This window comes from Solanum pennellii, chromosome 6 (assembly GCF_001406875.1).
Source record: "Solanum pennellii chromosome 6, SPENNV200".
Lineage (NCBI taxonomy): Eukaryota > Viridiplantae > Streptophyta > Magnoliopsida > Solanales > Solanaceae > Solanum > Solanum pennellii.
The window spans coordinates 48397829-48411166 of NC_028642.1; the positions used below are offsets into that span (position 1 = coordinate 48397829).

General features: G+C 33.0%; 1 protein-coding gene across 1 annotated transcript; it reads right to left on the minus strand.

The window, feature by feature from the left end:
- Window positions 1-3768: 3768 nt before the first annotated feature.
- Window positions 3769-5021, minus strand: LOC107022740 (AT-hook motif nuclear-localized protein 24-like). The gene has a single exon (XM_015223331.2). The coding sequence runs from the start codon at window positions 4832-4834 to the stop codon at window positions 4172-4174; it is 663 nt and encodes a 220-aa protein (XP_015078817.1). The 5' UTR covers window positions 4835-5021; the 3' UTR covers window positions 3769-4171.
- Window positions 5022-13338: the final 8317 nt, after the last annotated feature.

A 13338-nucleotide genomic window follows, 5' to 3' on the forward strand; every position in this document is an offset into this window, starting at 1 on the left:
TATATATATATATATATATATAAAATTTTAAAAAGTGGACTGTCCCGGCAAGCCTGTAGCCCACGTACTTGTGGGTCGGGCCGATAATTTTCTGACCCACACTAAAAATGGGCTAGCCCGGCCTGACCCGTAAAATGTCAAAGCCTGTATGGGTTAGCCCGGATGGGGTGGGCTAGCCCATATTGACAGCTTTAGTTAGGGTAGGCTGGCCTTTCATTTGAAAGGGCTTGAAAATGCTCAACCCAATCCAATCCTAGAAGGGCCGAGGGTTGAGGCGGGCTAACATTTTGTTTTCCTTTTTTTTTTCTCTTTTCAAATTTATAATTCTATAACATCAAGAAAATGAGAATATTTTCAAATAAATATGACAAACAATGGTTTCATTTCATTAACACTAGCAAAAAAGTCTAATGTAATTAGCATGTATCTCGCATAGCGTATACGCGAGCGAGATAAAAGATTGACAAACAAAACAAGAGGCAAGCGAGGATGCGAGATTTATTGTAAGTTACTCTTAAATAAAAAATTTTGACCTACAGGCTGACCCCGACTCGACCCTGATCAAGCCTCAAAGGCCAATGACTTATAGACACCGAACTTATAAGTATTAATTTAAAATGGCTTGAAAAATTCTATCACATCCTACAGTAATAATAGATTGGGTTGGGTCAGTTTCATGATCTAAGCTTATTTTGACGGCTCTAATATTTAGCAACTACATTTATGCTATATTTGGTTGTAGTTTCAATTTTGATATATGCAATAGCTATATTACACATAACGTTATACAACTTTACCACTTACACAGTGAAATAATTATGTATCACTAATTCCTATATTAATATAGCTAACTCTCTTATTATTATTTTGTTTGACTAAGTTTTGTATAACTTATTTTTTAATGCAAATGACCTGTAAATCTACTCCAAAGAAATTAATAATGCAGCAAAGGTTTATTGACTTTTATTGGCATTATAAGAAGAGAAAATGTCAACAAAAAGAATGAAAAAGAAAAGAAGGAAGATTCACAAGATCCATTGAACTTTATTTTTTCTTTACCTTAGCTTCTCTTTTTGGACGCTTTATCATATAATAATGTTAAACAATTTTTAACATATAGTCACCGACGTAAAATAATATCACAGAAATTGAAAAAGTAAACCTGCGTCAATTCAATTTTTTCTAATTAAAATTTGACTGACTTTTATGTCAAAGTAAAAATAAAAAAAAATAATTAAAATCAGATGTTTCAAAAAGTTGAGATAATTAGGCTAAAATTCATCATCATGGGCCAACCTGTCACACATCATATACGAGCTAAAAACACATAATTTTCTTTTTAATTTGACGTAGATATTATATTGAATTTCAATTAATTTTGATTCGCATAAAAATGGTGTTATTTTATATTTTATGGTACGTAGAATTTCATTAGAAAAAAATGATGCTCATCAAAGATTTCTATCGGGCTCAACCCCGAGACCTCTATTAAAGAAGGAGCAGTCTTATCTACTACACTATATAATGATGCTTATCAAAGATTTCTATCGAGCTCAACCCCGAGACCTCTATTAAAAAAGGAACAGTCTTATCTACTACACCATATTCTTTTACGGGTGTAAAGGCACATACTTGTGTTTGCATTACGACAAATTCTTGTTGATCATCAGTCAGTTGTTGAAAGTGCTTCTAATGTATATATCTAGCTATATTTTCCACTTCTAAATGATCTACAAATGAAATATATTTATATACCTACCTAATTAAATGCTCCAAATAGTCAAACTTGTGCTTTTATAGGAAAAAAAATAAACATGGAATTTACTTCTCTAGAGTTGACCAAACTAAGCCATTATATAAAACAATTCATCAAAATAATATGTTTTTCTAAAATTTTACAGAACTAGTATAAACGTATTTTACAGTAATGTTTTAGGGTATATTTTGTTTTTTAAAAACTAACAGCATTAGGTTGATATACGTTACTGTAAGTAACGTTTACTCCTAAAAAGTTATTCACAGTAACGTTTTAGTAATATTTTAGGAGTAAAACGTTACTGTGAGTAACGTATATCAATCTAACACCGTCAACTTTTAAAAAATAAAATATATTCTAAAACGTTACTGTGAAATACGTTTATACTAATTTTATAAAATTTTAGAAAAATATATTATTTTAATGAATTGCTTTATATAATAGTTTAGTTTGGTCAAAACCTCAAAATTTTGCATAGGACTCAAATGATGAGAGCTTTGTAATTTTATCACCACATGCACCTATTTAGCTTGGATTGGAGTCAGATAAAATCCAATCCAATAATATGGGCTAAACCAACATAATTGATGAACATGGCTTAATCATTGGACCGTTTATATATTGAATTTCTTGTTGGGTCAGAATTATTCACATGAATTTCATATAGACTAAGCCCTATTTTTTTTAAAGAAAAAAATGGGGTTGGGAAAGGGAAAGGTAGTAAAACTTTCGCCAATAAAATAGAAGTTCGAGTAATAAATCAATTGAGCGATTAAAAATTCTTGAGCCAATTAAACACTCACCTAATCCCTAATAAAGCCTATATTATATTTGAGGCGATCCATTGGATAAAGGCTTAGGGCTTATAAATATATGATTATTTCAATAGGAACATTAAGTTGGCAACCTTAACAAGGATGAAAAGCAATCTTCTAGATTAGATCAAGAATTCAAGATACAACTACAACTGTCGTGAAAAAAGAAAGTGCTAAATAGTCAGAAAATTTAGTTAGAAAATTCAAAAAATTATAAAAAAATTAAATTTGAAATAAACTGATTTTTTTTTCATTTTTTAGTTTAAATATATTAAAGTTGAAAAAATTAAAAATGTTTTTAAAAATAAAATATCATAGAAAGAATCTCAAATTATGTCTTTTTCATTTTCTAGTCTAACTTAAATTCTGAAAGAATTCTTCATATCATTTATTATGGGAATTCATTTCCTTTTGATCAAAACAAGATAAAAAAAGGAAGAGAAAAAAAAGAGTCAAAAGTTAATTAAATTGGGTTTACAAAAGTGACTTTAGGAAAGATTAAAAAAAGGCAGAATTCAAATAATTAATCAATTGTTAATCAATTGTTGACCATGAAACATTATGAACTGAAATCCTCCTAATTAATTGGTAGCACACATCGTTGAAGTAGTCCCACAACTCATCGTTAGAGAGAGCTAATTTCAAACTAGTTGTAACATATTTATTGGGTTTGACCATCAAACTTTTTTACTTTTTTTTCCTAGTTAAACTCCGAAAAACATATCTTATGATTGAAGATTCTATATTTCAGGAATTTGAAAAACAATAAAAATAGTTTTTATTTTTCATTTCAAATTACTCACTATATAATTTAGAAACAAATTTAATTTATATATTCATGACCAAATACAATTCTAGTTTTCAAATACTACAAAAAAAAATTACTGTTTTTCTTTTTTCAAATTTGGCTAAACGCCTCATCGGTCAAGATTTTTCGAAAACCAAAATTTACAAATTATGTAAGAAATCATTTATTTTCTAAATGACAATTTTCATGTTACCAAACACCAAATTTAATAAATGAGTGCTTCTTAATTCAATAGTTATCATTACTTCAATATAATTTAGTATATCATGATTATGGAATTAATAGCAGTATACTTAATTTTCTATTCAAGTAAATAAATCTCTTACAAGATATACAGCCTTCACAAATTAAAAATCCAACTCTTTTACACTTGCTTTTAGTCTGAAAGAATTAAAATTCTATTATTAGCTCAAGAGACAACTCACCAAGAAAACATCAAATTTACAATAAGTTAATTTGATCAAAGTACAATCATTTCATCATTAATTAAACCAATAACAATACAAAAAAACCTAGTTCAAAAAAGGATGTAAATTAAAACTAAGAAATATTCAAAGCTACAAATTAAACTTACTTCAAATGGTCAACGGCCTGGAAAAAAAAATCCTCTTCCTAAAAATATTTCCTAAGAAGTAGAGAGGGAAGGAAGGAGTTAATTTTTCAACATAATAATAAGTGTGAATTCAATTCGTATAATTAATCCCCTTCCACTTTCCATGATCTCTTGATGTTATAGAGAAAAAAAAAACACTCAACAAAAAATAATACCTACGCGCATAGATTTCTTTCAAGTTAGAAAGGAGGTCGTCCCGTTGACCAATATCCTTCATGAGGTAATTGCATTGATGAGTTGAGAAGATTTGGTGGCGGTGTCCCATGAAACATTGATGGGTCACCGCCTAGTAATTGTTGTTGTTGTCCACCAGGAGATCCGAGAGGACCTCCTGGCATTGGAAGAGGATGATTCTGATCATCCTCTTCTAAGGGTAGCCTTTCATAGGCCGCATTACTAAACGAAGCAGCCATAATAACAACAGGTCCTGACGCCATAAGGGCGCCAACCACGCTTCCTCCCACCACCTGTCCTTGTCCCCCAGCTAAATAAATAGTCAACCCTGAAGCAGCTGGGGGAGCGGGTGGCGGGAGGAATGATCCGGATAGAGATAAGATCTCGAATCTTCCATGTAGAGTTACAATCTCACCGGATGAAGCTGGTTGTTTTAAATTCACATTAGTAACATTTCCCGTTCCACTCATAATGCAAACTCCTCTTTGTCTTCTTCTCGAAAAATTGGATACGCTTTCCATTACATCACAACCATCCGCGATTTCGATTATATGTGTTCGGAGAGCGTTGGCGCTGTCTCGATTGATGATAATGGGTGGTTTTGGCTTGTTTTTCGATCCAGCTGGTCTTCCTCTTGGCCTTCTTGACATCTCTCCTTCATCATCCATAGCTTTTTTACTTCAATTCTATACTTTAATTCCTTCGAAAAAAGGAATGAAGAAGCTAAGAAAATTGAAGTACAAATATTTGTGTTAGGGTTTAGCAATGTAAGGTGAAGAAAATGAGAAAGAGAGTTAGATGGACCATATATGATACAATGGGTTATGTGTGTTTGGTTTTGGTAATATATTCTGCGTGCTAATGGGCGGTGGAATATGGGTCCTCTCTTCTCTCTCCCCCCATAAATAATTTATTTTGCGTTCAATTTAAAAACATATTTTTTTAGGCACATATTTAACCACCAACAATGTAGTGAGTGGCGAAGCAAGAAATTTCTTAAAGGATGTCCAGAAATAGCAGCGCCAGCTCGTTATGTTAAGGGTGTTCAAAATATATAATATAATCATTTTGTATATCATTTTATTTATATGTATGCTCTTTTTTCGAAGAAGGGTGTCCATCACTATGTAGAGCTATGTTTTCCTTAACCACATGTTTCAAAATCAAGTCTTGGGAATGAATTTTTTTTTAATAGGAAACATTTACCTCTGAATGGAGGTCCTATGTGATACAAATTTAAAATAATCAAATACTAATAAGGATACTGGACATAAAAAATATTTAATCACCATTGTAGCAAGTGAAATTATTTGTTTGGGGTAAAGATTATATGCTATAGTGAGTATTGTCTTTGCATTTCTAGCTCCCTCCATGTGGTGCATACAATTAGGAAATCAATTAAGGTTTACTCATATGGTCCTATATCTTTTCATGGCATTATTTTATGTTTTGACTCATTTAAAAAGGATTAAGATTGTTTTATATGAATTGGTTATTTTATTGAGTCGCTAATAGTGATTTTGACATGTTTAATCGGGTTATGGCGGATGAATAGAAGTTCTTCATATTTAATTAACGATTTGTACTTAAATTTTAAATATATAAAACAAAAAAAGACAAATAAAAGTGGTTCCTCCTTTAATTTAACATCATGGACCTTACACAATAAATTTAAATTAATCAAGATTCTTATACGGTTATCAAACACCAACTGAGAACAAAAAATGTTTAATAATTCTATGTCCTTAGTTAAAGTATTTCTTTTTATTTTTGGAGTTTAATATTTCTCAAATTATCATATGATGTTTAGTTGTAGAAACCCTAGATCCCTCACTTGGTATTTAATATACCTCGTGTCCATTTCGTTGGCCTGTCTTGACCCATAAACTTTCTTCATTTTGTTTGACTAACAAGAAAACAAAAACCTTCTCTTCCTCACATGCTTTGATACTATACTTGATTGGTTAAGCTTTTCCATTTTTTCTTCAAAACTAAATATTCCTACCATATATATTTGACTACTACTTCTCACCAATATAGTGATAAATACTTATTCATTTCGAATTAAAAATAGTTATTACAGATTTTAGTAGGGAGCATTTTACTTTCGAAAGTGTGATTTCTTTATACAAATCCATTTAGTCGAGCCTCAAAATAAATACAGGAAAAGAAAATGAAAAAAAAAAAAACTATTTGCATGCAACGTTTGTTCTTGTATAGGTATGTTGCTACTTACTAGGTGTCATTTGTTTTATGGTAGTACCATTTATTTATTTATTTTTAAAAGAAAGTCCAAAATATGAGCCCAAAATTAAATGAAAGTTTAATTTATACTCCTCTCTCTTAAATTATTTGTTGTGATTTTAAACTATAATTGTCTCAAATATTTGTTATTTTAGTAATTCGAGACTTTTTCATTTAATTTTTAAGACTATAAACATCACAATTATGAAAAAACGACATAAAAATAGAATAAAAATTCAATAAAGAGAGATTAAGACCGAAAAGAATTCCTCTTAATTAATTTTTTTTAAAAAAAGACGTGAGAAAGAAAAACTCAACAAATAATTTGAAAGAGAGTAAAAATGTGTACAGTGGTGGGGGAAGTTTCACTTTCCAATAATATGAAATGTGCAAACTCTTCAAGTTGTATAAAATTCTTTAATTTTTCCTCAGTTTTAGCAAACCGTGGTCCGTGGGTCCATTATATATATATCAAAAAATGACAAATACCCCTATTTTACGGGTCTTTTGTAACTTCCATCTCATCATTTAATTTGCTTTTTGGTCTCATTGCCTAATTATTTTACTTGTTATAACTCTGTGTAACTCTAGTTGGTGGTTTAATTTCTTCAATTATATATAAGTTGCTCTTCTAGGGATTATGATGATTAATACAAATAAAACTAACATTACTTTCCAAGTACATCATATATGAATAAACATTGACCAGCGATGTCTATTGACTCTTTTTAAAGTACAAAATCTACAATTTGAATGTAAAGTTGAGCTGTTTTTGACCAAATAATTTCATAAGCCGAGTCAAAATTTGAATTTCAAGATTCAAAATAAGTTCTCCTGAATTTTTCCTAATGCCAAACAAGACATTTTAATGAGAGTTACTGACCAATATCCAATATGGGTTTTGATGTATTAGCGAAAGTGTGTGATTCAAAAGGAAATTTTGTTGAAAGCGTCACTTTTTATTAAGCGCGAAAAATGAAAAATCACTAAATGTTGTGAAATAATTTAAATTTTACTCAAACTCCGCTCCTTGACGATTTAAAAAAAAAAAGGTTTATGGAAGCACATGGTTTGACCGGAAAATACGAGAGGGGTGATGGGTTGCGAGGTTAGCGCTGACAGATAATTAGGGGCACTTGCACTTATGTTGGATCGGCCAAAAATAAGGACAAATCTACAACACTCTTCTTTTTGTACTTTCCCTATACTGCTCACTGGCTTTGCTTGATCTTACTTAAAAACTTTTATCTGTCCCCACTCAATCCAACTAAAGATGCTCTTTGTCTGCTCCCCTATCTTTCTATTTCACTATGACACACAAACGTAATATAGTGGTAGAACTGTTTCATTTTTAATAAAAATTATCGAAAGTTCATGTTCTGATCTTTTGAATATGAAAAATATTTTGTTAGCAAGTGTTATTCTCAGATAAGGGGCTTCGAATATCAAATAGAAAAAAAAAGAAGGAGGATGACATTTCCTTCAACATGAATCACACACTCAACGCCACAATGTCCATGACTTCCATTTAATGCAAGTGATTAAATATTTATAGGTAAGAAAATGACACATATCATATATTTATTAGTTTGTTGTCATAAACCTCCTTGAAACAGCCATGAGAGAAGTCAAGGATCGAGTTGCTCTTGTGTTGCACATGCAAATTTGAGGTAATCAAGATATAAAATGGTGTCAACGTTATCTATTGGTTCGATTAATAATGACACCTGATTATATGCAAGCTGTTAACTCCTGTCTTAATTAATTAACCATGTCGTTTTCTTTAGACACTATTCCATGTGTCATCTGAGTACCTTATAATTAGATATATTAGTTTTATACAATATGATACCATTATTATTTTTAATTTTATTTTTGTTAATTTTTGTCTTGGACTTCTCGAATCGGACGAGAGTTAAAGATTTTGAGTTTATAAAATTTAAAATCCTAAAAAAACAGCTAATTGATTTTTAATACAAATACAAAGTCTTGATCAAAACAATTTAATTATATCGAACCTATAAATTATCCGCGTCTTAAAAGGACCAGGTGGGTTAGCTGACCAACAAAATATGGAATTAATTGGTAATTCCTAGCTATTTGTCACTTAAACACTCCTAGCTAATTGAATTTTTCTTATAATTCATCATTTATTCGTAATTAAATGAAGATTTAGCATGAAATTTTTATCATTTAAATGCGACATTTTGTTTATGGCATTTCTCATTTTCTAATTGTGAAAATTAAGCAAATTCTCATTTAAATCGAACCTATTAACTTTAATTTTTATAAAAAGGCACCTAATTAAATTTCTGGTTTAGTTTCCCAGGGTCTCTCTCTGTGTTCACTTATCTTGCAGGAAGGGAGACTAGTTAGTTGTGGATATGTGAGCTTAAGATTAGTAATTAAGAATATGTAAATTTGATGTTAATTAAATTAAAGTGTTCAAATCGACAAAGATGAGGTATACATGTGAGTTGTTGTCATACGTTAGGAATCAATGCAATGATGAATCAACTTGTTTTATTTAAGGGCTCACAAGTTCAACCTTATTTGCTGCTACTTGATATATTATGTAACTCAACTCCTGTCAACTCTGTCCCTTTCAGACTCCAAGAAGATGCCACTTTCCTAGGCATTCATTGGCTTTCTGTTCTCGACAATAAATATACATATTAATAAAAAAAATATTAAAATATTTAATAATGTTAATTGATTGATATTATATTTAATATTGCTCTAAACTTTAAAGACATTTATAAAGAGTGTTATATGTAGCAACATTTTTACTGTGGAACTTAATTGCTTGAATCTAATCTGTTTTGTGGCTTCACAGCAAAAAGAACATAGCTTTCAATATGTTATTATACTCGTAACTTAGGTATAATAACACGGCCGTATGGAGGAGGGGTCACTGGTTCATGTGAATCCACATTCGAAGTATCATATAATGTGATGATGATTGTGTGCACCACTCGAAGTAGGTTAGAAATTTGAATTTAATATCTATTTTTTTTTCCTTTCTAAAATTGGGTTAGACCTCCCTAAGTGGTTATTGGTAACAACACTTAGGCGTTTTATTTTTAGACGTATGAGTTTAAAATTTTAATTGTTTGCAATGATAATAACTTAAAAAGTCGAATCAATTAAATTTGTATCTTAGAATCAACTTTTTTTTATATTATAGGTGCGCTCATCATCTAGAAACCCTGTATAGGCAAAGATAACTTTAGAAATATCAAGTAAAACAGTGTAGGTAACATATGTAGTCTGATCAATGTATAGACATCTGAATATGATAATAGACAACCTAAAACTTACTGAAATTGTCATATACAGAACATTATGAAGACTGGAGGCAAAGAGATTATCATATATACTAAGACGAGTAGCTACATATGTGGTTGATTGGCAGAACAATCAAAATGAAGGATCAATTAGTGTTTGACCAAACTTCTCCCAGAAGCTTGTTCAGACATGTTATATGTAAAATCTTAAAAGGAACAAGTGAGATGGATTTAGTGTCTTGTATCATGATCTTTAACTAATTTAGGTTAGCATGGATGGTGCTCCTTAGTTGAGGAAAATGGACCTAAGAACCTAGTCCACATACCAAGAGCTCTCTTTTGTTCTTGAAAATATGTTTTAAGTTTGTTTGATAGAGTATATTAAGTACTCAGATAAATGATTTCGCAACAAATATAGCACGCGCAAAAGCATTGCTACACAGCTTCAACATGAAGAAAATGAAAGTGAAGGTTAAACAACTTCATCAATAAACTTTCAGAAAAACACCCATGTACTCATTTGGATAACAGATCATGACTGTTGCTTCTTCATCATACACTAATTCTGCTACTATATTCTATAATTTGGAATGATCTTTGATTCTTTTCTTCTTTGCAGTCATCTTGCATAGAGTATTTGAACGTGGAAATCTTTTGGAGTTCATCTGGATTCTTAATCATCAAATGTGAGTGATCATTTCTACGTACCCTCGTCATACTTGCAAGTTTTTTCTTAGAAATCTCATTTTGTTGTCCATTATTTAAGGTATATATTGATCATTAAGTTTACCTGAAAGTGTCTCGAATTAGTTGATAGATGTTTGATTTGTGCTAACGTGATGCTTATACATAGCCGGTGGAGTGATTGCACTGATTCTCGTGGAAATGTGCTAATGAATTTGTTACTAGCGTGATGCTTATACATAGTCTGCTAATGAATTTGTTGACTAACAGAAACTTTTATTGTATTGTCTCGTTTCGTTGTGGTATAGTTTTTACTGAACCCCAAAAGAGCAGCTAATCTTGCTAGGAATCAATTGTATTGCACATTGGATATGCTCAAATAGTGCAAAAAACCAGCAAGAGTTTCAGGGTTTAATGGGAAAACAGAGGAAATTAAAATATTTTAATGCAACATGCTACAGAGTGATCTAACACAACAAGTACGCGTTCATGTTTTATTGAGCCAACGTATTGCAAACTAAATTTCACTCGAACACATGATCAAGCTAACAGACAGCGAAAAATTGTACTATAGAATCGATAGATATTATGCACCCACACCCCATTTTACAACCTAATGTATATAAATTTAAGTTGTGTTGACATAGTGGCAATATATACACTTTTTACACTATCAAGTTAAGCTAACTACAACAACAGATTACTTATAATTCATGCAATCTAGTAACCTATTAAATAAAATAAATACTAACTTGTTATAATATATTGATATGTAAAAGTTTGATGAAAGTTGTACCTAAGTATGCAAGCCACAAAAAAATTGGTGTTGCTACTTAAAGCACGTAGTCATTCTCCAGCAACGGTCTAGTTGGAGCTTCCAATGGCAATGGCACCTCTGTTTTCCCTAACAAGGGCACAACAACTGCTGCTGAATCATACAATCTCTGTTTTATTTCTAATAATCCAGACTTGTTTACAGCAACAAACAACATTCCTGTGAGAGAAAAAAATAGAAACACATATGAAATCGTCCATGTTTTAGAGTTGATCTTTTGATGATTATTTTCATCAGGTGTAGGAGAAGGACTTGGGGCAGTATCATTAGCACTACGAGAAGGACTTGGGGCAGTATCATAGGCAATAGGAGCAGGACTTGGGGAAATATCATTGGCACTAGGAGCAGGACTTGGGGTGGTATCATAGGCGCTAGGAGCAGGACTTGGGGCGGTATCATTGGCACTAGGAGAAGGACTTGGCGCGGTATCATAGGTGCTAGGAGCAGGACTTGGGGCAGTATCATTGGCACTAGGAGAAGGACTTGGTGCGGTATCATAGGCGTCAGGAGCAGGACTTGGGGCGGTATCATAGGCGTTAGGAGCAGGACTTGGCGCGGTATCATAGGCGCTAGGAGCAGGACTTGGGGCGGTATCATAGGCGTTAGGAGCAGGACTTGGGGCAGTATCATTGGCACTAGGAGAAGGACTTGGCGCGGTATCATAGGCGCCACGAGCAGGACTTGGGGCGGTATCATAGGCGTTAGGAGCAGGACTTGGGGCAGTATCATTGGCACTAGGAGAAGGACTTGGTGCGGTATCATAGGCGTCAGGAGCAGGACTTGGGGCGGTATCATAGGCGTTAGGAGCAGGACTTGGCGCGGTATCATAGGCGCTAGGAGCAGGACTTGGGGCGGTATCATAGGCACTAGGAGCAGGACTTGGGGCAGTATCATTGGCACTAGGAGCAGGACTTGGGGCGGTATCGCAGGCGCTAGGAGCAGGACTTGGGGCGGTATCATAGGCACTAGGAGCAAGACTTGGGGCAGTATCATTGGCATTAGGAGCAGGACTTGGGGCGTTATCGCAGGCGCTAGGAGCAGGACTTGGGGCGGTATCATAGGCACTAGGAGCAGGACTTGGGGCAGTATCATTGGCTGTAGGAGGAGGACTTGGAACAACTTTCACCTCAGCAACTATAGAAAAATGGCCTTGCATTCTTGTTTCACAAATATTCCCATCCTTAACATGGCCAAATTGGACAAAATTATTCGAGTAGAAGTAAACACATTTGGGGAAAGACCCCTCCGGTGCTAGCTGGACATAAGGGAACTTGATGGAAATAGGATCTTCCAATGCTTGAATATCCAAGTCTCGTAGAAATTTGGCATACAAATTATGTGCATCATAAGCCAAGATTCCGAAAACTGGTGCCAAATAAGTGTAACCAGGCAAAGGATAATAAAAGGATGACCAATTAGCCAAGTTTTGGTAAACCAGAACAAGTTTCTTTACATAAGGCTCCTCTATGATCCCGGATGGGATGAAGAAATTTTTATAATAGCCACAGACTTTCCGTTTTAAGCTGTGTGTTTTAAGAATCATGGCTGAAACTTCAACCCCTGTCAAACTGGAAGGAACATACGCGTCATAAGGAACACCATTTCTGATTCGTCTCCCGGTCAATTCCCTGAAAGCATATTGCCGAAGTAAGGAATCAAGTGAGCTTTGCGCGGATGAATCTAAACTAGATGATTCAGATCCAAACAGAAATGGAATTAGAAACCAGATAATTATGTAGAAATAACTTGATGAATGCATCAGTCTGCTTAAAAAGGGGAATTCCACAATCCCTAAGGATCGTTGAAGAAGGGTTGACGTAATGGATAAGGGGGGTGCCAAAGAAAATGGATGTTAGCTACAATGTAGCTGCAGATCTCAAGAAAGAATAAGGTGGGGGATAACTACTTAAGCCACAGCTGGACAAAAAGTCAGCATCTATATTAATTGTGCTAGGCTGTTTGGAAGCCTTAGTTAATTAGTAACTGTATTTATTTTGTTTGGTTCTTTATTTTTGGTTCAAGGAAGCTCACTTCCTTATACTTAAAGGAAAATGTTGAAAATTGGAACTTCAACACCAAGTTTGATAACTTACACTTGTAGTAAAACTTGATCAATTTACAC